Below are 27,551 nucleotides of genomic sequence, written 5' to 3'. Positions count from 1 at the left end.
AAATTGTGTGAATATGTTGTATCGCTATAGAAAAAGATACTATTGAAATAGCACACTTAAAATAAATAAAAAACAATATTGAAGCACAATATCTATAAGTCTATGACTAACAAAATTAATTATGAATCCAATCACAAAATAGGTGAATATTGCATAAGAGTGTTTTTTTTCTAAATTTTTGTACTTTTAATGTGTGTTTGAGATAATGTGAATCAAAAATTAATAAAGATTTTCACTAACTACTATATTTGTCAATCCAAAAGAGGGAAATTAAAATTGCTTACGATATAGTAGTAGTAGTAGTAGTAGTATGATTTATTGTAATAGATGAAATTTTATTTTTGGTTAAAAGATTACTGTAATCTTAGTTGGTAGAGGATAAGATGATCTATGCACAAAATACTATAGATTTATAGATTAATTAAAAATAAAATAAAAATTATAGTATAAAATTACAAATTAATCCCGGCAAAGAATTACTACTTTCCTTTTTGATGAATACATGAAAGTTCGTTTGTTTTCATGTTTGGCTGTTTCTTAATGTCATTTAGTACAAAGATATTTACTTCAATTTATTTTCCTCACCTATCGTCCGCTACTGTGGCACGACGGACGATGCATCGTCCGCGGATGAAGCGGGGACGATAGAGCATTGTCCGCGTCATCGTCCGCCCACTGTGGGCGATGCGGACGATGCAACGCGTTTTAGTTTTTTTTTTAATTCGAAAATTTTGTTATATATATACCCCAGCTTCACTTTTCATTTGTAGCATTTCGATTAACTTTTAAACTCTCAAATTACGCTATAAAATGGATTCTGGTGGATACTCAAGTCCTAGTAGCCCGATGTTTGGAGATGGCGCACGGTGGCCGGATCCAAGCCGAGCGCCTCCAGAGGTTGAGTGATGAGTTGAGCCGGAAGGTGGGGCTTTTGTAGGATAGTCATTTTTTTAATTTCTAACTCGTGTAACTTTTTTTTTAAAATCAATGAATTTTTTGCCGTTCTTTTAGTTAAGGGTTGTGTTTTTTAATAAGTTTGCATTTATATATTTGAAAATATTTAAATTAAATAACAAAACAATAGTAAAATGCTTAGGGCGTCCCATTGCAGGTGGAATGGCAGGAGGATAAAATGTTGATGTGGCGGTGCATAGGGCTGGCTTTAGGGCGCCTATTGTGGATGGTCTTATACGATAGAATGTCAATGCAAATAATTGTGCACTTAATACATTTTCATGATGCGTTGATTAACAAATAGTATCTGTTTAGAGTGTCCACAGTAGGGGAGCCGCGGATGGTGGCTCGGGTGCGCGGCCCCCACTGCAGAGAGCCACGAAGTGCGGCTGAGAGCCGAGGGCCGAGAGAGAGCTGCGGCTGCGGCCTTCACGCGGCTCAGTCGTGTGAGCCACGGCCCACCACTGCAGAGAGCCGCGATTTGTGGCTCGGCCGGCGAATTTTGTTTTTTTTTCGAAAATTCTTTTATAAATATTACACTTCCATTTCCATTTCTTCCCACTCTATTTTTTACACTTCAAAACCCTATTTTTAATCCTATCAAAAAATTTCATTGTATAATTTTCCTCTATCTATAATACGACGAACATTTGTCTTTAATTCGCTTTTTTATTAAATTATGTTTATTTTCCAAATTATTAGTCTAATTAAATTTATTGTAGTTAAATTAAAAAATTTCATTTAACAAAACAAACAAATTAATTTTTATTTTGGAAAGGGACACATTTCATGGCCCTTGTTGTCTTTGGTTTATTTACCATTGTGGAGGGCCATGGAGAGCCATCTTTGATGGCCCTAGAGGGCCACCATTGTAGACACTCTTGTTAACTTCATATTAACTTTATAAAGTATATTATTTTAAGGATTCAAAGCTCATAGCCCATAGGCGTATTATAGATCTATACCATATTATCTCGATAAAAAAAAAATAGGAAGCGTGAAATTTGATATTCCTGTATTTGAGTCGTTGAGCGTCATCCAGTCTAGCATTTATGATTCCACAATGATTGCAGAATTCAAAAAATACAATACAAATACTAGTATAAAATTAAGTATATTTGGTGGATTTATGTTTAAGCATATAAGAGCATCCACATCAGTGCTCTTACCAACGAGCACGGATATGGGCTCGGTCCCATTTTTACTCCCTGCTCTTAGGCAAGAGCATAACACTCACATCCGTGCTCTTCCGCAATGATAAGCTCAAGGGTCCCACCATTATATTATTCAATTTAAATAAAAACATTTCTACAAAATTAAAATGCATCAAAAACACCAAGAATAATATTACAAATTACAAAAAAAAAATTACATAATTAAAATACTAAAAATTAAAAATTACATAATTAAAATTCTAAAATTAAAAATTACATAATTAAACACCTAAAAAATAAAAATTACCCTCGTGGATGACTATTCATCCGGATCTACCCCCAATGTTCTTTGGAGACCCTATATCATCGCCACATGCGATCGAAGTTGCTCGGGGGTCATATTTGATCTATCGGCCAAATTGAGTTGGGCCAAAATCCCCCACAACGAGTTGGTGGGGGGTTGAGGTGGCACATAGGGAGCGGGAACGGGGACGGATGGAGTCGCGGTGCAACGGCAATTGGCCGCTGCTTTCTTCCTTCCTTGGGGCCGGCGTTGGGAACCGCTCGGGCCGGCGTCGGGGCTACCCAAGTTAGCTCTGGCAAGTTGGCTAGTCACATCTTCGGAGCCGGCGTCGGATAGGGATACCGACCTCGACCGTTTGGAGGAGGAGCTAGATGAGGATGTTACGCCTCCCCTATACTTCGGATGCAACCGCGTCTCCTGCCAAATGTTGAGGTACTTGAAAGGCTTGTAGTTCATGGATTGGTAGGTCGCCAAGGCGGAACTGATGATGTCAAGCTCGCTCCGGCCGCTCCCCGCCGACCGCTCTTCCTGGAGGTAATACCCCTGGAACTTTTGGATTTTTTCGTTGACTCTGTATATGACATTGCACACCATACTCTCGTTGCCCTTGATTGTTCCAGCCGGCCGGTTTTTATTGTACCGGCGACAGATGCGCCACCAATAATGGTCACCGGATTGGTTCGTGCCAACCTCCGGATCTTCGGAGATTGACAAGAACACTTTGAACAATTGCTCCATCTCCCCCGGAGTGTATGGGGTGCGGACACCGCGAGTAGGCACGGATGGCTCGAGTGTCCACCCGTATTGCCCTTTGGGGGCATCTTGGTCGTCGACCGGGTAAGGCCGGTAGCCACCCGGAACTTGCGAACCTTGGGTTTGAGGAGGGGCTGAATATTCCGTTTCCAGACTAGGAAATGGTTGTGAACCGAACCAATCGGGGTTCCAACCGTGGGAGCCGGAGGGGTGATCGCCGTGGCCGGACATTGTTTTGTTGTAAGAGTAAGAGTGAAAGAAAGATTAAGAATTGAGAATGGAAATGAGAGAATTTAGATGAGAATTGTGTAGTGTGGTGTGAATTTTTGGGTGTGGAAGTGAGGGTATTTATAGATGAAAATGTGTATTTTTTGAGAAAAAAATTGAAAAATAAATTAAAAGTGGGTAGAAAACGGATATAATTTTTGGGAAGTGGGAAAATATATATTTTTTATTTTTATCGAATTTTTTAATTAAAATCAATTTTTTTAAAAAAAAATAATTGTCAACGGCTATGTCGTTGGCCAATGGGAGGCTGTCACATACACTGCTCGCTGGCACGGACGTGCTCGATGCATCGAACAGCGCCGCGCCTGCAGCAAGAGCGCAACGGCGGACAGCGGTGCCGTGCCGTGCCGTTGGCACAGACGGACGGACGTCATCCTGCTCACCGCTGCGGATGCTCTAAGATCAAGTTTCATTAGAATGGTTTTCAAATTTCAGACGGTAATAATTAATAAAACATTATAAATATAACTTCTTGTTAAAAGAGTAGTCGTTCAAAAGTAGGAAATGGAATTAACAAAATACGAGAGAGAAAGTAAACAAATTAAAAGAGTTTTCAATGTCATGTTGTGAAAACAATAATTAGTTACATTTGAATATGTTATGCATTGAATTTTAATTTTAGATAGTGGGATATTGAAATGAAACATGCAAGTAACTAAATATAATATCGCATTGAAGTGGGAATCGTAGGAGTAATTTTTAGGCGATTAGTACGATGCAACATCGCAAAGTACAAACATAATGCTTATACATTTTATTAAAATTTTAGGGAAATTGTTCAAATACCTTTAGGTGTTTGATTAAATTCAAAAAAAGGCATTTGGCATTTCATTTGTTCCAAAATGTTAACATTCCGTAAGTCAATGAGATTATATCTGATTTTTCAAATATGTGTGAATGAGTTATTTAGACATTTTCCCTAAAATTACAGAGCGAATTTGGATCGCAGATTTGTGTTCACGTGAACACACTACGAATGCGACTAATAAAGGTTCACTATCAAAACCCCCTAAAATAACTATAATAATTTTCTAGTTTGAACGCAAAAAGAGTAAATATAGCTAAATTCAGTACTAATTGTATTTGTGTGATATATTTCTTGGTATAAGAAGAATTTTGTGCAATGTCATTTACATTCCAGTCATGGTCTCGACCCATCCTTGTAGCACAAAGGGTTATAAGTTCAAACTGAGGTCCGAGTCAGCGATGCGACCACTCCGTCTCGTCCCGTATCCCTCCGCCGAGAGCATGTTGGCGAGCTGGCTCGCCACGCGCGTCGGTCACGTTGCGAGCAGCGGTTGGGACGTGACGCCCACTCGCCGGCTCTGCGAGTGGGTGTCGATTTTCGGCGATTTTTAATTATTTTTTAAAAAAAACTGAAAAAAAATTTATCGTTTTTTTGCCCATTTTTTTGGCAGATTTTTTATTTTATTTTTTAATTTTCTTTTTTCCCACCTTCTATAAATAACCCAATTTCCGTGGTTTTTAATGAATTTGTGGAATTATTAGTATTAATTTCATATTTCAGTGAAATATTAATTGAATTTGTTGAAAATTAAAATAAAAATGAAATGGAATGAATAGTTAAGGGAAGAGATGGTTAAGATATGAAGGGTTGAAGGTGTTGTCTCTTAGTGCAGTGGGTCCATAAATAGTTAAGGGATGAGACGGTATTTAGAAAGAGACATGGATGGCCTAATTCTCACGCAAAATACTACATTTCATTAATTAGTGATAGTACACAAGTTGGTGATAGACAATTGTGAAAATCCAATCTAACTGAAGCCCTTAGATTAGTATCAACTCATAAATTGGAATTAATATATGAAATGAACATCATATTATTATACTAACGAGATCAAAGCAATATGTATATCTTAAACTACTTTAGTGGCAAGAAGCTCCAACAAGCGTACGGATAAACTATGCAGCCCCAATCAATTTTAAAAACTCCAACCTTCATTGCTTATCTTTTAGATAAACTCGAGACTTACTATGTTAAAACTAAGGAGAAACAATTATACTATATTAAAATATTTGTGGTTATGGGTTTCATTTGGGCCTAGACTAGGGTAGTCCTAGGTCTGGGATGGACTGGGCTATGTTTGGGCCTGAGCTGGGTTGGGTTTCTAATGGATCTGAGTTTTTAAAAACGGTCTAATTAAAGCTAACTTCAACTTATGAGCTCATACACGTCTGGATCATGCAGGACTTAAGGCTTCCTTTTTATTTCAAAGACAAGAAAACAATAATTGTTATTAATAATGTTTAATGTTTAAAGTGTGTTTTGTTTAGTTAAATGCAAGTCGCAAAGCATATGATTGAATACTAGTAAAAAAATACTACATCATGCTTAACTTTAAAATGTTGGAGAATGTTCTAATTATCGATCATCAAGAAGAATTACAGTATGTCCATATTGATATCATAGTATATTATCAAATTTAGTTAAAATGATGTCATTTTGTTGCGATCGAAATTATGTCTCATTGTTTTTAATACTATGAAAAAAGATGTGTTTGAGTAGGGAATTGGTGAATTGTGTGAGTTTTAGGTACATACAATTCGACTGAAATAATAAAATTGGAGGGGAGGAAATATTTTTTAATTGAAATTGGTAACATGGGTTCAGAAACTTATAAACCAATAGCAATGCCTATCATATAATTTGGCCCATGAAGATATACTATGTAATTGTTTATAAATTGGTCCCCCTCTCTACTCTAGCGGCGGCATGGGCCATTTCATCCATCTTATATAAGTATAAATAATTCCAAGGCCTGGGGTTTTCCTTAAAAGAAAAAATAAAATATAAAAATAAAGAATGGAATGATAATTTTCATCCATAAAAGACCAATAATGGAGACGAATTTGTTATTTTGAATATTATCAATTGTTGGTGGTATTCTCAGTGTTATCTTGTTGAGGTGAATTGTCACGATCGCATTTTGCTAAGGATAGCAAAGCCGGGAAACCGTGACTAGGGGTGGGAAATAAGAAGAGGGGAATATAAAGGGGGGTAAATAATGACTTAATATTCACTTGGAAACAAAGGGGGAAACAATTTTAAATAAACTCTTAATCACTAGAATTTGAATGGAAATCATACTTTTCAAAATTTAAAACCTTATTCATCAATCGATATTTATCCGAGTATGGAAGAACATTTGATGTTATCTAAAACCTTAATATGCAACGGAAGGAACACGGTCACACATGCACCTCCAAGAACCGCTACTTAAAATAAATAAAAAATCATAAACTCTGTTCAGCATTCTCCACCATTCACCATCACTGCTCAACCTGCACATTTAGAAATATATGCAAGGCTGAGTACAAAAATACTCAGTGAACACATTGCAGAAATATACACATATACGTTGAAAATATTGTCATGCCATCATAGTAACACTCGAGAGTTTTCTCTTAAAAGGCCCGAGCTTACTAAAATCTTTGTGAGCTAAAATTCGACTGATCATTCTAAGTTCTTTTGTACTTTTGTCATATCTGAACACCAAGTACCGTGGAGATGGTGCTCTTCCACGGTCACATACTTTCTCCAGCCGAGGAGGTGGCCACCTCCCAACGGCCTCCACTATATCATCCTTGTGCCGTAGAAGGTGGCCACCTTCCACGGTCACATGTGTACACTAATCCGAGTAGGGACACCACCCTCACTCGGACCCGAATTCGATTCTTACGTTCCAACCAAACAGATAGGCTTCATACACATAAAACAAATCATTTATGACATGACAACATCATTTGCATAACTAAATATCATCTCAAAATATTTGACATTTTATCCACGTTAGAGCATCTCCAGTGGCGGACGTCCGGTCGGACATCCGGTCGGACGTTGCGACGGGCGACCCGGACGTCCGCCATTGTGGCGTTTGGGGTCGGATACGGACGTCCCGTGAGGACGTCGGGTGTCCTCGGACGTCCCTGCGACGGGCGGGCGGACGTCCGCCACTGTGGCAAGAGTCGGACGTCCCGCTCGGACGTCCGAAATTTTTTTATTTTTTTTAAACCCTATATATACGGCTCGTTGAACTTCATTTCATTTGCACCACTTGTTGTTAACAAGTTTCTCTCTTCTTTTACTACAAATTTCATTTCTACTTTTAATGGAGAACGATAGGAACTCCCCGGCCACGAGCGAGTCGCAGACTCCGGCGTTTCCCATCGACCTGGAGGGAAACGCCAGCGGAAATGCGACAACAGTACCGGGAATGGGACAGATGGGTGGGATGGGTGGGATGATGTCCCCTTATATGTACAATTGGATGGGACAGATGGGCGGTATGGGTGGTATGATGCCCAGGGCAGCCGGGATGGGGGGCATGACCCCAAATATGATGATGCCGGGGATGGGGATGGGGGGCATGACCCCAAATATGATGGGACAGATGGGTGGGATGATGGCGGGGATGATGCCGGGGATGATGCCGGGGATGATGCATGTGGGAGGTGGCGGCAGGGGCCCTGAACCACTAGCGGACGATGTCTATCGGCCGGTTGTGGATATGCAGTCTACTGATACCCCTTCCACTTATGTTCCGGATACTCAGTTCACCGGCATAGACACTTTCTCTTTTGAGGAGTTGGGGATATCTCCAGTCAGGCAGACGCCCGATGATATGAGCGGGGGCAGGGGGAAGGGACGTGGCAAGGGCAAGGGGAAAGCCCCAGGGTCTTCCTCACGAACGGTGGCAGAGGAGGAGGATGAGGAGACGGGAAAGAGGACGATCTGGAGCCAGTGGGAAAACGTCGCGCTTGCGAAGGCTTGGATTGCAATTGTCGAGGATCCCTATGTCGGTGCCAACCAGCATATTGACAGACTATGGCATCGGATCGCTGAAGCCTACCACACACACAAACCGGCTAGTGCGAAGCGTCGCCTTCCCGAACAGTGCCGGAAACAGTGGGAGCGGTTGAGGCCTAAGCTTAGTCGATTTGCTGGCCTCTACCAAAACAACCTCCGCCAGGCAAGCAGCGGTATGTCCGAGGAGGATGTCCGGAACCGTGCCTTTTCTCAGTACCCTGACAGAGCCTTGAAATTCAAACAATTCGACCAGTGGGAGGACTTTCTCGTGGTGAAGGATTCCCCAAAGTTTTGTGGGGGAGTCGAATCGGGCTGGGCGAAGCGGACGAAGATCAACGCTTCCGGTGAATACAGCAGCAGTGCTGGTTCGCACGAGCTCCCGGAAGCCGATGAAGTGTCCCCGCTACCGCAATCAGACTCTCGCCGTCGTCGTCGCCCAGTTGGGCAAAAGGCTGCGCAACGGAGGGCTAGGGGAACCAGCAGCGGTAGCGGGTCGTTCGAGGTTGAATCGGAGGCCCCTGCTCCCCAAGAAGATATCGACCGCCTCGCCCGCGCGCAGTTAACGACAAGCTTGGTCCGGACCATGCATAGGTGGCATAGCACGACCGATCCGCTGTACAAGAGGATGCTGAAGGATGTCATCGATGGATGTCGGCGCGATTTGGGGATGCCCCCCATTGGAGATGATGGCGCCGAGCTTAGCGGAGGGGACGGCGGGGGCGGCACGGGCGACGGTGACGGCACGGGTGACGGCACGGGTGACGGGGGCGGCACGGGCGACGAGGACAGCGCGGAGTGAGTCGGGCCCATTGGATTATGTATTTTTCTTTTTTTGAATGACTATGTATTTTGCTTTTTTTTCTAACTATGTTTTTTTTATGTTTTATGAATATGTATTTTTGCCCGTATTTTGCTTTCCCGTATTCCGTGTCAAAATTATATTTCCGTTTTTACGTAATTAAATTATTGTGATTTTTTTATTGCGGGATGTCCTAGTGGGAAGGGCGGACATAGGAGGGGATGTCCTAGTGACGTGACAGTGGGATGGGAAGTCCTAGTGACGTGGCAGGAGGTGTTTTTGGGATGTCCTAGTGGATGTCCTAGTGGGATGTCCGCCCACTGGAGATGCTCTTAGTATGTAGGATAGAGAAATTCACTTAATTCACCTCAAAACATCGCTTGGCCCAATTCTTTCAATTAATTACTTTACCAAAGGAAGTCCAATACACTTTATTTTACACGCTCATCTCCTCCATTTCCCCCAAATTCAAAATTCACAAAATCACACGTCATCCTCTCTCTCACGATTGCGGGCAAGGATCCCCTGCTGTGCACAGCAGGGGCTGTGCCAATATTTACACACACAATACATTATTTTATAAAAAAATATATTAATATTTTATTATTATTATTTTAAATTAAATTATTGTGCTGTGTGTAACAGCATCCCCTGCTGTGCTATCAGCCACAGCAGGGGATCCAAATCCCACGATTGCAGCGCCACCGCCACTCCCTTTCCTGTCCGAATCCACTGCGGCACCTCTCCGTCGCCGAATGCATGTTCCCCCACTCTCTCCTAGTTCCCTCAGACCATCCACAACGCGTCTCGCGCCGGGCTCGCGTCTCGTCTCGGAGAGACGAGACCCCCGCGAGACGCATTGCAGCGGCCATCTCGTCTCCAGCTCGCGACCGGCTCGTCGCGTAGCTCGTCTCGGAGAGACACGAGACGAGCTGTCTCGCCACGCGCCCGAGACACGTGGCACGTCCCCATGCGTGCGTGACGCCCACTCGCTGGCCCGCGAGTGGGCGTCGTCACTGATGACGCAATAATTCATTTTTTTTTTTTAAATCGATTTTTAATAAAAAAATTTTTTTTTTTCAAACGGTAATATTACCGTTAAATATTTATTTTCATTTTTTAAATTTTTAATTTTTTTACTCTATAAATAATTCTATTCCATACTCATTTCAAACACAAACACACATCTATTCCTCTCAAATCCTCTCTATCACTCCAATTTTCATCTTCAATCAACTCAAACAAATGGATCCTTTTGAGCAAATGCGCCAATTAATGGAACAATCACTCGAAGAAGATCGACGACGAGAGGCGGAGGAAGCCGCACCACCCCCACGACGCTCCCGGAAGTACATCAATCGGAACCGGGAGGAAGCCGCCGCACGGTTAGTACGCGACTACTTCTGCGATAACCCGATTTGGGGAGATACCTATTTCCGTCGCCGTTTCCGCATGCGGAAACCGCTATTTCTCCACATAGCGAATACTTTGGCGGCCAGGGAGGAGTTCTTCCGAGAAGGGTTCGACGCGGTCGGTCGTCCCAGCCACACGACGCTGCAGAAATGTACTGCAGCCATCCGGCAGCTTGCGACTGGACAAACGGCCGACATATTCGACGAATACCTGCACATCGGAGACAGTACTGGGCGCTTGTGCTTGCTCAACTTCTGCAGAGGCGTCCGGGCAGCCTTCAGTGACGAATTTCTCCGGAGGCCAACCACGGAGGATTGTCAGTTCCTCCTCAACCTGCACGAACAAGTGCACGGATTCCCCGGGATGCTTGGCAGTGTCGATTGCATGCACTGGCAATGGAAGAATTGCCCGGTGGCTTGGAGGGGTTCCTACACGAGCGGCCACAAAGGCACCCACCCAACCGTTGTACTCGAGGCCGTTGCCGACTACCGACTTTGGATCTGGCACGCGTACTTCGGGGTCCCTGGCTCGAACAACGACGTAAACGTGCTCCAACAGTCCGACCTCTTTACCGAAGTTTTGGATGGTAAAGCGCCGGCCATCAACTTCGTCGCCAACAACCGACGGTATAAAATGGGGTACTATCTCGCCGACGGCATCTACCCGAAGTGGCCGACCTTCGTGAAGACGTGCGGCAGGCCAGCGAACCCAAAGCAGGCTCTTTTTGCGCAGAAGCAGGAGGCTGCGCGCAAGGATGTGGAGAGGGCGTTCGGGGTTCTCCAAGCGCGCTTCAACATCATCAAAGCCCCGGCTCGTTCGTGGTTCATGGAGAGCATGGTCGACATCATGTATACGTGCATAATCTTGCACAACATGATTGTCCGAGACGAAGGACCCGATGCCGGAAATTGGTTCGACCCCGAATCCCCCGGAAGCTCAACTGCAAGTAGTCCGCCGCGAAGTGGAGCGCATCCATCTATACAAGAACGGTTGGCTATTCGGGCAAGGACACGCGACTCTAGCGCCCACACCCAACTCCAAGAGGATCTAATTGAGCACATTTGGGAAAACTTTGACGGAGAATATTAAATTATGTCATTTTTATTTTTTTAGAATTTTAATTATGTCTTCGCTTTTTTAATGTTAAGTTGTAATATTGTTTTAATTTTAATAAAGTGTGTTTGTTTAAATTGAATTGGGTTTTAAAAAAAATTATAAATTAAATTGAATGAATAGTAATTAAGAGACGTTATAGAGACGGTTAAGAGACGGAGCGTTGCAGCCTCCGTCTCTTAGTTAAGAGATGGAGGAAAAAAGGACAGTGGGGCCCTCAAATAGTGCTCAAATAGTAGTTAAGAGACGGTTTAAGAGACGGTATAGAGACAGCGTTGTGGATGGCCTCACTCTCTCCTTCCGCCTCCAACGCAGCATATATCGAGAATCTGTCTTTCCTCTCACATATTCTCCCCCAAAATTCCGTGCCCTAGCTCTCTCTCTCTCACATCCGCCGCGTCGGTCCTGCCTCAGCAACCAACCATCATCGTTGTCCCTGCTGCTCGTCTGCCACTTCTCCTGCCGCTCGCTATGTCACTCCTGTTGGCGCTTGTGACGGCCGAAGCCGCCGCTGCTGTGTCTCCGTCGTCGCGCGACCGTGGACAGGACAGTCGTTCTCCGGCGCGGTGCGCTGTTGGTCCGTCGCCGTTTCTCTCGGCTATTTTGGGTGGTGCCGGGCAGCCACAAACCCCTATCTAAAAGCTAAGTTCTTTCTTTATATTTTAGTAAACTTCTATCTTGATTTTGATTAACAAAGAGAAGGTGAAAGTGTCAAATTCATAGCTGGAGTTGCTCTTGTGGTTAGGAAACTTATGATTCTGAGTTTTAAAAGTTCAAAGTACAACTATTGTTATATGAAACTTCTTATGTGATTGCTGCTTCCGAAAATTGTCTAATGATGCTTGAAAATAAAAGAAGTGGGATTGGTTGGAAAATTGTGTTTGAAAAGGAAAAAAAAAGAATTCTTTTCTCTAGCTCTCGATTTCCTTGAATTGATCAACTGTGATGGAATTGTGGATGAAGAATGACATGCATATATTGTTGGGACTCTTTGGGATTAAATTTGTGAGTGTAATCAAGCAGGAGGTGGAAGATAGCTACGTGGCTTGAGGGGGAGGGGAGGAGAGTAATCAAGGAGGAAGAAGGTGGAGGAGAGCTATCAGCAAATTATGCAAAGTGACTTGGCGTTGGACCTTTGGGCTTCAAACAATAAATTATTTTAGTGATTTGGGTTATTTTAATGCTTTATTATTTCTTGAATTTATTAATTGACGTATCGTTGTTCTGTTCATTGACAAAAAATAATACTCTAGTTCTTCTATTTTTACATCTTGTTTCACAGGTAATTGTACAAAGTAAGAAAGACGATTATTCGCGATATGAACATTAGAATTTTATGGAGAATTTGCTTCCACGGGAATGTAATATTATGATTCCGAGAAAAAGTAATTTCAGTATTTAATTATTTATTTTGTGACTTTCAATAAAATGTAAATTTAGTATTTCAATAAATTTTATATTAATATTAAATTGAAGTAAATACATAAAAATAAACAAAAATCATAAATAGATTGATAGGGGATTAATATGTATTAGAGAAATAATTGAAATTGAGAGCACGGAAGATAATGGATCTACTTTGTCCTTGAAGGTGGAAATCATAAAAGCAGAATGAGGACTGGAGATAATCGAAGTATTCTTGAATATCTATAGTCTATCCTACGACATCTAAACCAAAAAATGCGAGGAATGACCATGAGTTCCAGAATGAAAGCATCAATGATGTCAATTAATTAGAGATTAATACGTACTCCATCGGTCCGCGAATAGGAGTCCCGTTTTTCTATTTTAGTCCGTCCGCGAATAGGAGTCCCGATTCACTTTTACCATAAATGGTAATAGGGTTTCACTTTCTATTAACTCATTGTGAGAATCATAAAATTATTTAATTCTTCATTCTTAATTATAATGTGTGGTACAAAAAGATCTCCTAAAATAAAGGAACTAAATCAATTCATAACAAACTAAATCAAATACTATAATCCTAACAACTTATGGGAATAAATAATAAAAATTGTTCATACTTCTCAAAATTGGATTTATTCCCCTGAAATACTATGAAACAACATCATTTTTACTTATGTGTGTCTGTCACCTCCGATTCTGGTCTTCAAAATGAACACAAATTCGATCTACCAATTTTGTTCATGTAATGCTCCTATAAACTACCACAAAATCTTTTTACATAATGTATGTATTTTATTTAACATGCCAAACTCTTTGATGCATGCATCTTCACCTACACACATCCTCCTCACCAATCCTAAATTCCCAAATTTAAGTTGCAAAAAATAAAGGAAAAACTGCAATTTTCCAAGCATACTATTAGCAGATAGTCCCTCCGTTTCATATAATTAGAGTCAGTTTTTCATTTTGTGCGTTTAGTAGTAAAGTCATTTTATTTTTAGTAAAAATTAACATATTTTCCCGCTCTTATGTCAAAAGTAAATATCTCCACTACTTTAGAACAACGGAGGGAGAATACTATATTTCATGATTCATGAACCACATTATTCTAGATTCTAAATTCATCTTGAAATATCACTGATAATTAGAAGGGAATGTTTGACCAGACCTCTATTTCAAAATTTTCAACATATAATATCATCAAATCGGCTTTCTTCTTCTTCACCGGTGGAATGAACTTTATAAATGAGGAAATGAAAATATGAGGAAATAAAGGGAGATAGCACATATTTGGATCCAAGAGTGAAAAAAATGGAGGATAAAATGGGGATAGGTGCAGTGCATAAATAAAAAGATGCGAGTGTGCAGTGGCGATGCTTTCACTTTCACTACCTCATTTTTTAATGTCCGTACTTCCTGAGCAACCATGGCCCCACCTCCACATGCTCCTGTCACCATCATTTTTTCCATTCCACGGCCACCCTCCGCCGTACGATTCAATCAACCGCTCACATTTTTCCCCATTTCTTTTTTCTCTTGAGAGAGAGAGAGAGGGGACAGCGACTGAGCAACATTGCATAGTATCAGCAGTACCGTATCTAGCATTTTAGATACACGAATTGAGTTACACTCTCCATCTCTCTCTTTCTCTCGATAGATATCATATCCCCTGCTACCAGGTCGACCTCGGTCGGCCGGGCTATAAAACTCAACAAATCTGCAACAGTCTTTCGGTGTTTTAATCTCTCTCTCTCTCTCTCGCTCTCGAAGATAGTTGCTTGATAGCGATTGACCATCATAAGTTACCCACTTTCTAGCTCTTACTTAGAATATGAAAAAAAAGAGGGGAATTTCCCATTTTCATGTGTTCATTTTTGAGTCTTGATGGTTTGGGGAAATTTGTGCTTATGAGGTTTAAGGTTGGTTTTAGGGGTTTTGTGGTGAATTTGGTGTGTGGAGTGGAATGTGAGCGATGAATTGAGATGGGGGGGAGTGGAATTGGGAGCGTGGGAGTGTTGGAGCTTAGCAAGATTGGATTTTTAGGAGCGTGAGGGTTTTGTTTGAGAGGGATGAGTAGGAGTGTAGGTTTATTGTAGTAAGTAGTGATTGCTGAAGTGCTTTTTTTATGAGTGAAGTCATGGATAAAAATATGAAGCTTTCAACATCAGGGCTGGGTCAGCAACATGGTCATGAAGGTGCTTATTTGTTCTTTTTCTCGTGCTTACTTTTTCATTTCCCTTTTGTGTGTGTGTGTGTGTTTAATCTTTTTAAAACAATGTTTTTCGGTTTTGTCTAGTCTTGAGCCGTCTATGCATGAAATTGTAGATTGTTTCTTTTCATGGAAGGACTCTATGTTTGTTGTCCAAGATAAATTCATCTTGCTTTAAGCAGATTATTAGCTTGATTAAATTGTGATTATTGATTCACTGGTAGGGGAAGAGGAGAAGAAGTGCTTGAACTCGGAGCTATGGCATGCCTGTGCTGGTCCGCTAGTGTCCCTGCCAACAGTAGGCAGCCGTGTGGTTTACTTCCCTCAGGGCCACAGCGAGCAGGTTTACCGAAACCTTCTTTCACGAATGTTTGTTTCACATCAAGTACTCGTTCAGGTTAGATTTAATAGATATTTTCTGGAAATGCTGTGCAGGTTGCTGCGACGACTAATAAAGAAGTTGATGCTCATTTCCCCAATTACCCGAGCTTGCCCCCCCAGTTGATTTGTCAACTCCATAATGTTACAATGCATGTGGGTCTTCTTCAGTAGATTTGTGTGTTCCCATCTTGTTGGCAAAGCTTGTTTATAATCCTTAATTAGAAGTTGGTTTATTTGTTTGATTTCAGGCAGACATTGAAACGGACGAAGTATATGCCCAGATGACATTGCAGCCCTTGACTCCGGTATTTTCAAATTTCAAACTAGAATAGAATGCTTGATTGCTTAACATTGTTGTCCTTCACTTGTTGACTCAGAATTTGTAAGCATAATATATATTGCCTGGATACAGCAAGAACAGAAAGATGGATACCTTCCTGTGGAGCTGGGAATGCCCAGCAGACAACCAACTAACTACTTTTGCAAGACTCTGACTGCAAGCGATACTAGTACACATGGAGGCTTCTCTGTTCCTCGTCGAGCTGCAGAAAAAGTTTTTCCACCTCTGGTACCATTATCTTATGGCCTGATTGCTCTGATAGAAACTCCGGCATTGAACGGTTCATAATTTCATTGGTGCTTCAGGATTTCTCACAAACACCACCTGCACAAGAACTTATTGCCAGGGATCTACATGATGCGGAATGGAAGTTTAGGCATATTTTTCGGGGTAAATACTAGCCATTGACTTGTTAAACTGTCTCACTGTTAGAATTTAATGCTTGGAGATTTAGTGCTAAATGCAATTGCAACCCTATTTTAGCATTGTCTATGTAAATTCTAGAGATCTCTTTATGTATCATTGCTTTGGCCAGGACTTAGAAATTGTGGTGTTTGCATTCATTCTCAGAGAAACATATCTTGAAACCCCATCCAAATCAAAACTAGAGTCCTACAAACTTACAATAAGCTTAATTCTCAACTCAAGGTAATAAGTTTTCAGTCATCTCTCTGCTTAAGAACATGGTTTAAGCTTTAAAGTCACTAGTTTTAAATTTGTACTGGAAAACTAGAAAGAAGCGTAACTAATGGTACTCCTTAATCACTACAAAAATGTTTCCATGTCAGGATTTACTAGGACACCATGCACATGTGCTGGGGGAACTGGTCTTAAGTTGTTAAACATCTTCTTATTTCAAGATTATGGTCAATGGTATGCCAGAGTCTTGGTTTCAACCTGATCAAGGGAGGTGACCCTTTCTCTGGCTTTTGATCAATTCGGCAGTCAATATTTTAGTGTAAAATTTTGTTCAGGGTACCACGTTTTGTTTTTGAAGTACAAATAACCCTTTCCAATAAAGGAAAATTTTAAGAATTTTGGTGTTATTACTGGTAGGATTAGTGTGGGGAAAGCTCCGTATCGGACTTTGAAGTGTTGACACTGGGTGGTATAGTTTATATGGAGGTTTAATTATTAGGTCCAAGTACTAACGTTGATGGATAGGTGACAATTTTTAGGGTCTAACACAGTCGGCTAGTGGTCACTTTTACTTCTATATTTAAGATCATTGTTGAGAATAAATATGAAAACAGTTGGTTTATCAGTATTAATATGACTGCTATATCTATTTTGGTGTTTTATTTCTAGTTGTAGCATGTTCCATAATCTATGAGTGGTAGGAATTAAGTGGCTGTTGTCTTCTAAAATTTAAGAGGACTCTTAGGAGTTATTTGGAGTATGCACATTCCAACATGGATTATGAAAGGACTCTCCGCTGTAATCAATGCTTTGTATTTGTTTATATTCCCCTTTCTACTGTTGATGCCTCCCTCTTGTTTTTGGAATGCCTAAAATAATGTTTTGTTTCTTAAATCACTCCATGGACGTTTGCTTAGTCTAAATGACACAATTTCCATAGGCTTTACTAATTCCTCAGGTGGATACTGAAAATCCATACAAGTTCTGCTTAGCATACGTGCAGAAGGGTCACATTAGGATATATAGGTGAAGTATTGACCTGTTTTATTTTCCCCTGCTTTGTAAGCATCCTTCTGGTGTGCTCACAGAGAAAAGCAAACAAATGATGAGGTACCCAACTACCCATGAAAGATTATTAGAAGAAGAATGAAAGAAATCAAGGATAACTCCATGAGTTGGTTCCCCAAGATGAAAGCTGTTTGGTTTGATATTGTTATGTCATAAAGTTTTACTGGTGCAATCCCCTAGAACATAAGGTCTCAAGATAGGTGGTTGTAAATCTGAGAACACCTAAGAACAAGTTATAGCTAACGTCAGCTCCAAACTCCCCTCTTAACCTAAGTTTATGCATTGACTAAGTGATGCTGTGTTTGCGTGTAAGAGGGCACCTGGAGGGAGTAGTTTCCCTTTATCTTGTTTATACATGTCTTTTGTTAATGGACTTCTTGATTTGGAAAAATTAGGGAAGCGAAGGAAAATCGTAAATGTTATTGCATTTCCCCCCTTCTGGAAACTACACCTTAATGTGGAGTAAACATGTTAGGAGAAGCTCAAATTATGCCATAATTTCTTGGCTGATGAGTGATGTCATGTGGTTTTACATTTGTGTGCCATAACTCTATAAGTTTAACTTTATTCAGTAGACAATTTAGTATGGAAGGAAATTCTAAACTTTATAATGTGGTTGTTGCTTCTCTCAGGTCAACCGAAGCGTCATTTGCTGACTACTGGCTGGAGTGTCTTTGTCAGCGCTAAACGTCTTGTTGCTGGAGACTCTGTACTTTTTATATGGTACTTATACTGTTGATTTCTAATTCCAATTTTCAAAATTTTTACTAAAAAAACTCAATGTCTGCTTCGCCAACCTGACTTTAGGAATGATAAAAATCAGCTTCTTCTGGGTATCCGTCGTGCCACTAGACCCCAGACTGTGATGCCATCTTCTGTTCTATCAAGTGACAGTATGCACATCGGACTGCTTGCTGCTGCTGCCCATGCAGCTGCTACTAATAGCTGCTTCACTGTTTTCTATAACCCGAGGTGATAGTAGTTTTTCCTTAATTTTTTTTTAGCATATCTGACAAAAGCATTTCTCATCAGGGCTAGTCCGTCAGAGTTTGTAATTCCTTTCTCTAAGTATGTCCAAGCAGTATGTCACACACGTGTCTCTGTTGGAATGCGTTTCCGGATGCTGTTTGAAACTGAGGAATCCAGTGTCCGCAGGTATCTAGTACATGCATGGTCAATATGACAACGCCTTTATCTTTATAGCTGTTATAACTGCTAATATATTATTATCTAGGCAGTTGGTTAGTATGTATGCTGCATGGATGTTAATGTCCAAAGTCATTTAGCATGTTAAGATGAGAAATCTGGCTTGTTTTTTCATCATATTTACTCCTATCATCATTCACTATTGATAGATTTCTGGGCTCAAAACAGTTGTGGTTTACTCACTTAAAATGGCACTTAGACCTAAATATGATCAATACCATACTTAGCTAAGATTGGTTTTAATGAACTTCCTTTTATGAACTATTGGTTTTCTTATGCGTCAATCACCACATATCCAGATACATGGGCACGATTACTGGCATTGGTGACTTGGATCCTGTTCGTTGGACGAACTCTCACTGGCGGTCAGTAAAGGTAAACTGCATATATTGTATTACCTCCGCTAACTTTTAATATTGGTATTTATTTGAACATACTATCATATGTCAATATGTAGTAGTATATATGTTGATAAAATGACTTTAGCTTTCGCATCGGGCATAGGATATGGTTAGACTAACTTAATCGTTATGTGCATGCATGTGTGAGAGGCTCATTGACCTAGATATTTACCCATTAATCACTTGCTAGTTGTTATCCCCTTTCTCTAAATTTGTAGGTTGGTTGGGATGAATCAACGGCAGGTGACAGGCAGCCAAGGGTATCATTATGGGAAATCGAACCTTTGACAACATTTCCCATGTACCCCTCATTATTTCCTCTGAGACTGAAACGGCCATGGTACCCCGGGCAATCATCTTCCCAAGGTATATGACCACCACAAAATTGCTTTTCTTGTTTCCTTGGTTTATGGAATGATAATGTTATGGAGTGAAAGGCGGAACTAAAACAAGAACTGGGATTCAATAAATATAAAAGAAGAACAATCCTCCAAAGAGGCCAAGATAATCCTCCGAAGAGGCCTACGGTTGATACCGTCCTAATATACTTTATTTTCCGAGATATCTAGCTCTTCTAAAGAGGAGCTATTTATAAGGATCAACCTATAGATAAACAAAGAAACAAATCCTCAACATTTAAAGTAACCTTTCAACAATCTCCACAATGAAAATAATCTCAAGAGATAATGAAGATCATTAGCTTGATCTCTATCAATTGTAATCTTCAACAATCTCCATAATAATGAAAATAATCTGAAGAGATAATGGAGATCATTAGCTTGATCTCTATCAATTGCCTCTCTGTCAAAACAGCCTTGCCCACAAGGCTGGAGTTGAAACATAAACACATTGCTTTGATCGGTGGAGGCTCGTACTCGTGCTTTCGAAGAGAATCCAGATTGCCAATCAATAGAGAACGACCAACAACATTAATGCATTGCTTGGATATCCTTCTTGTTGGGCTTGCAAGTAGCCATTCATACTCAAGATGTTTGGTTGTCATACGCCTACAACTAGCTTCACTGAATGCACATGTGGAATTGGGAGAGGAAAACATGAGTGAAGAGGGATGGCCAGCCCCAACTGGACGTACAATGAGGAGCGGAGAGAGTGCAAGCAGTTTTGATTGTGAAATGGATGGTGAAAGTGCAACATTAGGTTGGGTGATGGGAAACTTATGGAGATGCTGATTTGCAGGGATGGATGGTGCATCCAAACGTGGGAGAGTCACGGGTTGCTGGACTGGTTGTATCTCCTGCACAAGGGGGCTGGTTGGGGGCGGATTAGGTGCAAGAGGAAGTAGGGACGGCGTTGGCTCAGTGTTGAAGTTGTGGGACTTGGTATTGTTGGTGTGAGATAAAGATTGATCATCTAAAGTGAATGCGATCTGTTGCCTGCGCTCCCGAATGAAGCCACGAGACTGCAGATCCTGCAAGAATGGTGCCAAGGCATCATTGATACAGTTAGAGATCCGGGCTTCGAATGTGCTCATTTGCACTTTGATGTTCGCGACCGCCTTCTCCAATCTGTCAAGACGTTCTTCAATGCTCTGAGTGTTCACCATGATGCGATCCACGTCCACCGCACCAAATTGATATGGAGTGAAAGGCGGAAGTAAAACAAGAACTGGGATTCAATAAATATAAAAGAAGAACAATCCTCCAAAGAGGCCAAGATAATCCTCCGAAGAGGCCTACGGTTGATACCGTCCTAATATACTTTATTTTCCGAGATATCTAGCTCTTCTAAAGAGGAGCTATTTATAAGGATCAACCTATAGATAAACAAAGAAACAAATCCTCAACATTTAAAGTAACCTTTCAACAATCTCCACAATAATGAAAGTAATCTCAAGAGATAATGGAGATCATTAGCTTGATCTCTATCAATTGTAATCTTCAACAATCTCCATAATAATGAAAATAATCTCAAGAGATAATGGAGATCATTACCTTGATCTCTATCAATTGCCTCTCAGTCAAATCTGTCAAGACGTTCTTCAATGCTCTGAAGCCACGAGACTGCAGATCCTGCAAGAATGGTGCCAAGGCATCATTGATACAGTTAGAGATCCGGGCTTCGAATGTGCTCATTTGCACTTTGATGTTCGCGACCGCCTTCTCCAATCTGTCAAGACGTTCTTCAATGCTCTGAGTGTTCACCATGATGCGATCCACGTTCACCGCACCAAATTGATATGGAGTGAAAGGCGGAAGTAAAACAAGAACTGGGATTCAATAAATATAAAAGAATAACAATCCTCCAAAGAGGCCAAGATAATCCTCCGAAGAGGCCTACGGTTCATACCGTCCTAATACACTTTATTTTTCGAGATATCTAGCTCTTCTAAAGAGGAGCTATTTATAAGGATCCACCTATAGATAAACAAAGAAACAAATCCTCAACATTTAAAGTAACCTCTCAACAATCTCCACAATAATGAAAATAATCTCAAGAGATAATGGAGATCATTAGCTTGATCTCTATTAATTGTAATCTTCAACAATCTCCATAATAATGAAAATAATCTCAAGAGATAATGGAGATCATTAGCTTGATCTCTATTAGATAAGTTTTCTCGTTTGTTTTTCTTTATCTCCAGTGATAGTCTTGTTTCAGTAATTGTATATCTAATTTGATAGTTGCCTTGCGAGACCTAGTTTTCTATTCTACTCCCTCCATTCCGCATAGGAAACTACTCCCTCCATTCCGCCATAGGTGAGACGTTCTTTCAGGCACAAGATTTAAGAAAATAGTGTTTTGTGGGTTAAAGGAGAGAATAAAATAGAGAAGTGAAGAAAGAATAAAGTACAAGAGAGTAAAAATGTTTTTACTTTTTTTGCTAAAAGGGAAACAGACTCACTTATGGTGGGACGACCAAAAAGGAATAAGACTCACTTATGGTGGTGTAGAACAGTAAAATATAAATGTAAGTGGAAAAGTAAATAGACATAGTAGAGAAAGTAGTAGTGTATTTGGTGTTGGTGTATTTTATTACTCGACATAGGCCATATGCCACATATATATAGTAGAAGAAACTAAGCTAGGTTATGTCATATCACCGATGTGGGACAGAGTACTAATATTCTTAACACTCCCCCTCAATCTGGAACATCTATATTACCCAGCTTGGTACAAAGTTCTCAAAAATGTTTTTTTCTATGAAATCGACAACAATAGTAGTAGTCGAAACTATAGGGTAGTAGTAGTTGCAGCTGTTGCATAAGTAGAGTTGCAAGGCAGAGTAGCAGCTATAGGACAGTAGTAGCAACTGTAGCAGAGTAGCAGATGCATGGTAGTTAGTGTCAGAGTGGACAATAGTTGCAACTGTAGCAGATGCAGGGTAATTAGTGTCAGAGTAGCAGCTGGACAATAGTTGCAACTGTAGCAGATGCAGGGTAGTAGTATCAGCTGTAGCAGAGTAGCAGTTGTTGTAGCAGTTGTTGCAACTGAAGCAGAAGCTGTTGGGCAGTTGTTGCAACTGTAGCAGAAGTAGCAGATGCTGGGCAGTGACAGTTGTAGCATAGTAGCAACTGTAGAGCAGAAGTAGTAGATGCAGCATAGTAGTGACAGTTGTAGCAGAGTAGTTGTAGAGGTGTAGAGGAGTAGAATAATAACTGCTGACCAGAGTAGATAAAAGCAAGCAAGAGCGCAGACAGATAATAGCGCGCAGAGCAACGGAGCAGGAGTTGAACAGCATGCAAATAATAGCGCAGAATACAGCAACGTAAAAACCCTAGTTTGGGCAGAGTAGCGGAGTAGAGCATAGCATAACTGTAATTTCGGAAAGAGTGGTATAGCATAACCATAATAGTGCAGAATGCAGCAACGTCAGAAACCCTAGTTTGGGCAGAGAAGAGCAGTTGTGCAATATAGTAGTGGTAGAAACCCAAATTTGGGCAGGGTAGAGCAGCAACACCGTAAACCCTAGTTTGGGCATAATAGCACAGTAGAGCAGAACAAAACATAATTTCGGGTAGAGTATAGTAGTGACGGAAGAGCAGAGTGGGGATAGTAGAGCGGGCAGCGGCAGAAACCCTAATTTAGTTCCTTTTTTTTGTTTTGGAAACCCTAATTTTCTAGAGACAGATTCGAATCCGCTCTGATACCATGTAGAATAGTAAAATATAGATGTAAGCGGAAAAGTAAATAGACATAGTAGAGAAAGTAGTAGTGTATTTGGTGTTGGTGTATTTTATTACTCAACATAGGCCACATATATATAGTAGAAGAAACTAAGCTAGGCTATGTCATATCACCGATGTGGGACAGAGTACTAATATTCTTAACAGGTGGGACGGCAAAAAAGGAATAAGACTCACTTATGGTGGGACGAGGGGAGTAGATTATTAGTAATATAGATTTTGTATCATTATGCGCAAGCTTAGTACCTTAATGACTTTTTTTAATGATTTTTAGAGAATCCCGAAACAGTTTTGTTTAAATGTAAGCTAGCTTAAGACATGATTTGGATTTTATACTGTTAATTAATATAGTTGCTAAGGAGTATAATTAAAACAGAATAAAGCTATGTAAGGATTTCATAAGAAAAGCAACTAGCCATAATTAATCAATAATCACACCTGTTACAAAAAAGAAACAAAATTTGTTATTGAAATTAGGTTTCCTTTGACAGTAAGAATTCCTAAACAAAACACAGCTGTGCCGAGCACCCCTATGAAAAAACTTTTAAAAACTTAGAATCCTAATTTTTAAAGAATTAAAACAAAGGCAGATTAATAATTTGCAAGACTTGGATCCTTGCACTAGTCATTCTTGACCTCCATGTCTGCTTCATATTCCAACTCTGTCACCTTAGAATTTGAAATAGGAAGGGCGAGTCATTCCTAAATATGCTTAGTGAGGAACAATACAATTATACACATACATTTAAACATGGTATTAAATACGTATTTTTAAACAAATAATGCTTGTGAATGGGCAAAGCTGCAGAGACTTGCACCTCATAACTTGGCTCATAATCGTGCGAGTGACTTGCGCCCCTGAGGCAGAGGCTTGATTTGAAATAATAATAATATAGTATGAATAATGTGAAAGGACATCAAAATTTCCCCATCTCAAATTCTCAACCTTAGTTTCAAAAACCTCGATGCGTCCTAGTTGCCTGTCACCTAATTAATTAATAAAGATATCTTAATATCTACTTGAAATATTTCCTACTTAAAAGGTCCTAGTGATTGGCTTCATACTATTATCTAACTTATTTATTTAAAAGCTTAATCATGATAACTATAAGAAATGCATAAAACTTGAAACCCATAAGAAAAAGTCAGAATCCAGTTTCTAGGTCAGTACTTCTCTTTGCCAAATTCCTTTATCTCAGTCCTCGCTATCTTTATCTTTTTTTCCTTATTTATTGTTGGCTCAACTTCAATTAATCAAAACCAAGATGAGGAATCAAAGAAAGGGATGCTAGAACTTATGAGATACCTAAACACTATTGGAGCCACAATGTGTTTGCCTGCCACATCTTATTATAGACACTACTTTTAGCATGAACATCTAAGGATGCATCTGCACTTGCTTTTGTTAAATTATTTTGCCGTTTCCATGTTAAATGTGTAATAAGTCTTGAACACAGTTGCATGTTTTATGCTCGTATAGTTTTTTACCAAGCATTCCTTGACTGCTTTCAGATGCTGGTAATGAAGCTATCAATGGCATGGCATGGTTAAGAGGTGAAGCTGGTCCGCAAGGATTCAACTCTTTGAATTTTCAGTCTGTTGGGATGATTCCGTTGACGCAGCAGAGGTTTGATCCAATTGGCTCAAGGAACGATCTGACACAGCAGTATCAGGCAATGCTGGCAGGGGGAGGGCTGCAAAACTTTGGGAGCGGGGAGTTGCTGAAAAACCAATTAATGCAATTCCAGCAGCCTGTTCATTACCTTTCAAGTACAGGTAGCCATAGTCCCGTCACACAGCTGCAGCACAGGCCCCAGTCATTGGTTTCTCCTCAGATGCTGACTGATAATCTGCAGAGACCACTTGAACAGCAAATTGACAATCAAGCTGAAAAACGCGAGCAAGAACATACTTATCAGGAAGCATACTTCGCCCAACACAATCAGCTCCAACAAAGGCCAATGTTCGATATTCCATCGTCTTCAATCTCAAAACCAGATTTTGCAACTTCAAACAATAAATTTTCATTATCCACGGGTCATTCTACCATGCAAAATCTACTCAGTTCGATTGGTCCCGAAGGCAGTGGTAATCTTCTAAATTTCTCAAGAATTGGTGAGCCGGTACTCAATGAGCAGTCACCGCAGCAATCCTGGATGTCAAGATTTACTCAGTCACCAGCAAATGGTTGTTCCAGTCCGAAAACTTGTGCACCGTTTTCTGGAAAAGATGCTTCTGTTGAGCTGGAAAGTGGTAGCTTGGATGTGCAAACTCACGCCCTCTTTGGTGCTAATATCGACTCTTCTGCAATCCTATTGCCAACCACTGCATCAGTCGTTGGTACTGTTCATGCTGATATGCAGTCAGGACCGTCGGGGTATCAGAATCCTCTATATGGATGTGTTCAGGATTCTTCTGATGTGTTGCAAAATACAGGAGAACTCGACCAACCTACAGACACCTGTGCTTTTGTAAAGGTGCTTGTGAGAAATTTGTCTTCCGTAACTGCAAGCCTTAATAGCAGTTTGCCACAAGTAACTAGCTTGATAACTTTGTTCATTGTATAGGTCTACAAAACTGGATCGGTGGGTAGGTCACTGGACATCACCCAGTTCAACAGCTATCATGAGCTGAGAAGGGAACTGGGTCAGATGTTTGGGGTTGAAGGGTTGCTTGAAGACCCTCCAAGATCAGGCTGGCAGCTTGTATTCGTTGACAGGGAGAATGACGTGCTTCTCCTTGGAGACGATCCGTGGGAGTGAGTTTTTCACGAAGCGTTTCCCTTGTGCATTTTCATTATCATTTTATGACATTTTTATTATCTGCAGTTGTAAGGATACGATATGCTATGAGTTCCCTTCAGTCTGATAATTCCTCTTAATGTGCTGTGTTGAGAATCAAGAATCATCCATCCATTCATTCACATATGCATAAGATCATGATATTGTCTCTAATAGATACAGGATGATTAAGTTTGAGTATGTTCTAGAATCAAAGTCTCAGGTGTTGGCTCAAAACATCAGTGTATCTTTGTTTATGAAAAATTGTATGCAACTGAATTGACCGTTATAAATGTGGACAGGGCTTTTGTTAATAACGTGTGGTATATCAAGATCCTCTCTCCCGAAGATGTGATGAAGCTGGGAAAGCAAGAGGCAGAGTCGTTGAGCATGAGCACAAATACAGAGGACAGGATGAGCAATGCGGATAACACCCAAAACTGTCTCTGGACTCCCGTCTCTAGGATCACTTGAGATGCCTGCCTATGCCCCTCAGCTCCAACACAAGTACTTCAAATCTCCTTGTTTATGGACACCACTATAATGTTTTTCATGAATTTGTTCGTTCAGTCGTGCAGCTGGGAGTAAATTCCGTGCAATTGTTCCCGAGTGTAGCAAGAAGCTCGTAGAATTAGAGTTGTACTTTGGTTTCCCATTTGGCATTGCTGAAGCTGTCTTTTACTAGTAATTATTGAACCAAAAATCTCTTGACTGATTGATACATGAGATTGAGGATATTATTATGATATAATCTAGGACCACTTTCGACATGGATCGTGTAATGTTGGAACTCGTCTTCATTGTTATCTTGTGGGTTCCGTTGTCACTGCCCTACTTGTCTTTCATCTGCTTACACCATAACCTAGTTTTTACTCATTTATCATTATCTTGATTGTTCCACTTGGTGGAGATGCATGCTTTCAGAATTTAGGTTGGGTTATTATATCTCCTGTTATCAAGGGAGAGATGATCCAGTTCTAATCTATGATATTTCAACTGAAGGTTAGAAATTGACATATAAAATTGCACTATTTGTGTTCTATAAACAGGACTTTGTTCAACAATTTAGAATAACTATATATGCGCTGGTATTTTCAAATAAATGTAAAATATTGAAAATTACAGTATAGTAGTAGTAGTAGTATAATAATCGGGTAACACGACAGCACACTATATAATTGAAGACTCTGAAGCAGGATAGATAGGTTGGACTCATTTTGTTGATAAAGAAAAAGTGTTTCCATCCAAGAACAGGACACCCTTTTTCTGTATAGTTAACTGATTTCCCAAATTCCATCTCAATGAAGTATTTGAGTCATAGATTTTGACACACACAAATGAAATCAAAAGGGCCTCCCTTTCCAGTCAG

At 40.5% G+C, this 27,551-nt stretch overlaps 1 protein-coding gene and 1 pseudogene across 1 annotated transcript; one reads left to right on the top strand and one right to left on the bottom strand.

Annotated features, from left to right (window-relative positions):
• Positions 1 to 14,422: 14,422 nt before the first annotated feature.
• On the top strand, positions 14,423 to 27,008 carry LOC121784885 (annotated as a pseudogene).
• LOC121784886 lies at positions 19,634 to 23,401 on the bottom strand. Its single transcript, XM_042183147.1, has 2 exons — positions 21,299 to 23,401; positions 19,634 to 20,697 (listed from the first exon to the last, which is right to left on the bottom strand). The coding sequence occupies exons 1-2, from the start codon at positions 21,420 to 21,422 to the stop codon at positions 19,982 to 19,984; spliced, it is 840 nt and encodes a 279-aa protein (XP_042039081.1). The 5' UTR covers positions 21,423 to 23,401; the 3' UTR covers positions 19,634 to 19,981.
• Positions 27,009 to 27,551: the final 543 nt, after the last annotated feature.

The sequence above is a fragment of the Salvia splendens genome, chromosome 21 (assembly GCF_004379255.2).
Source record: "Salvia splendens isolate huo1 chromosome 21, SspV2, whole genome shotgun sequence".
Taxonomy (NCBI): domain Eukaryota; kingdom Viridiplantae; phylum Streptophyta; class Magnoliopsida; order Lamiales; family Lamiaceae; genus Salvia; species Salvia splendens.
The sequence above is the reverse complement of the archived record's forward strand: the minus strand, read 5'-3'. Positions and strand labels throughout refer to the sequence as shown.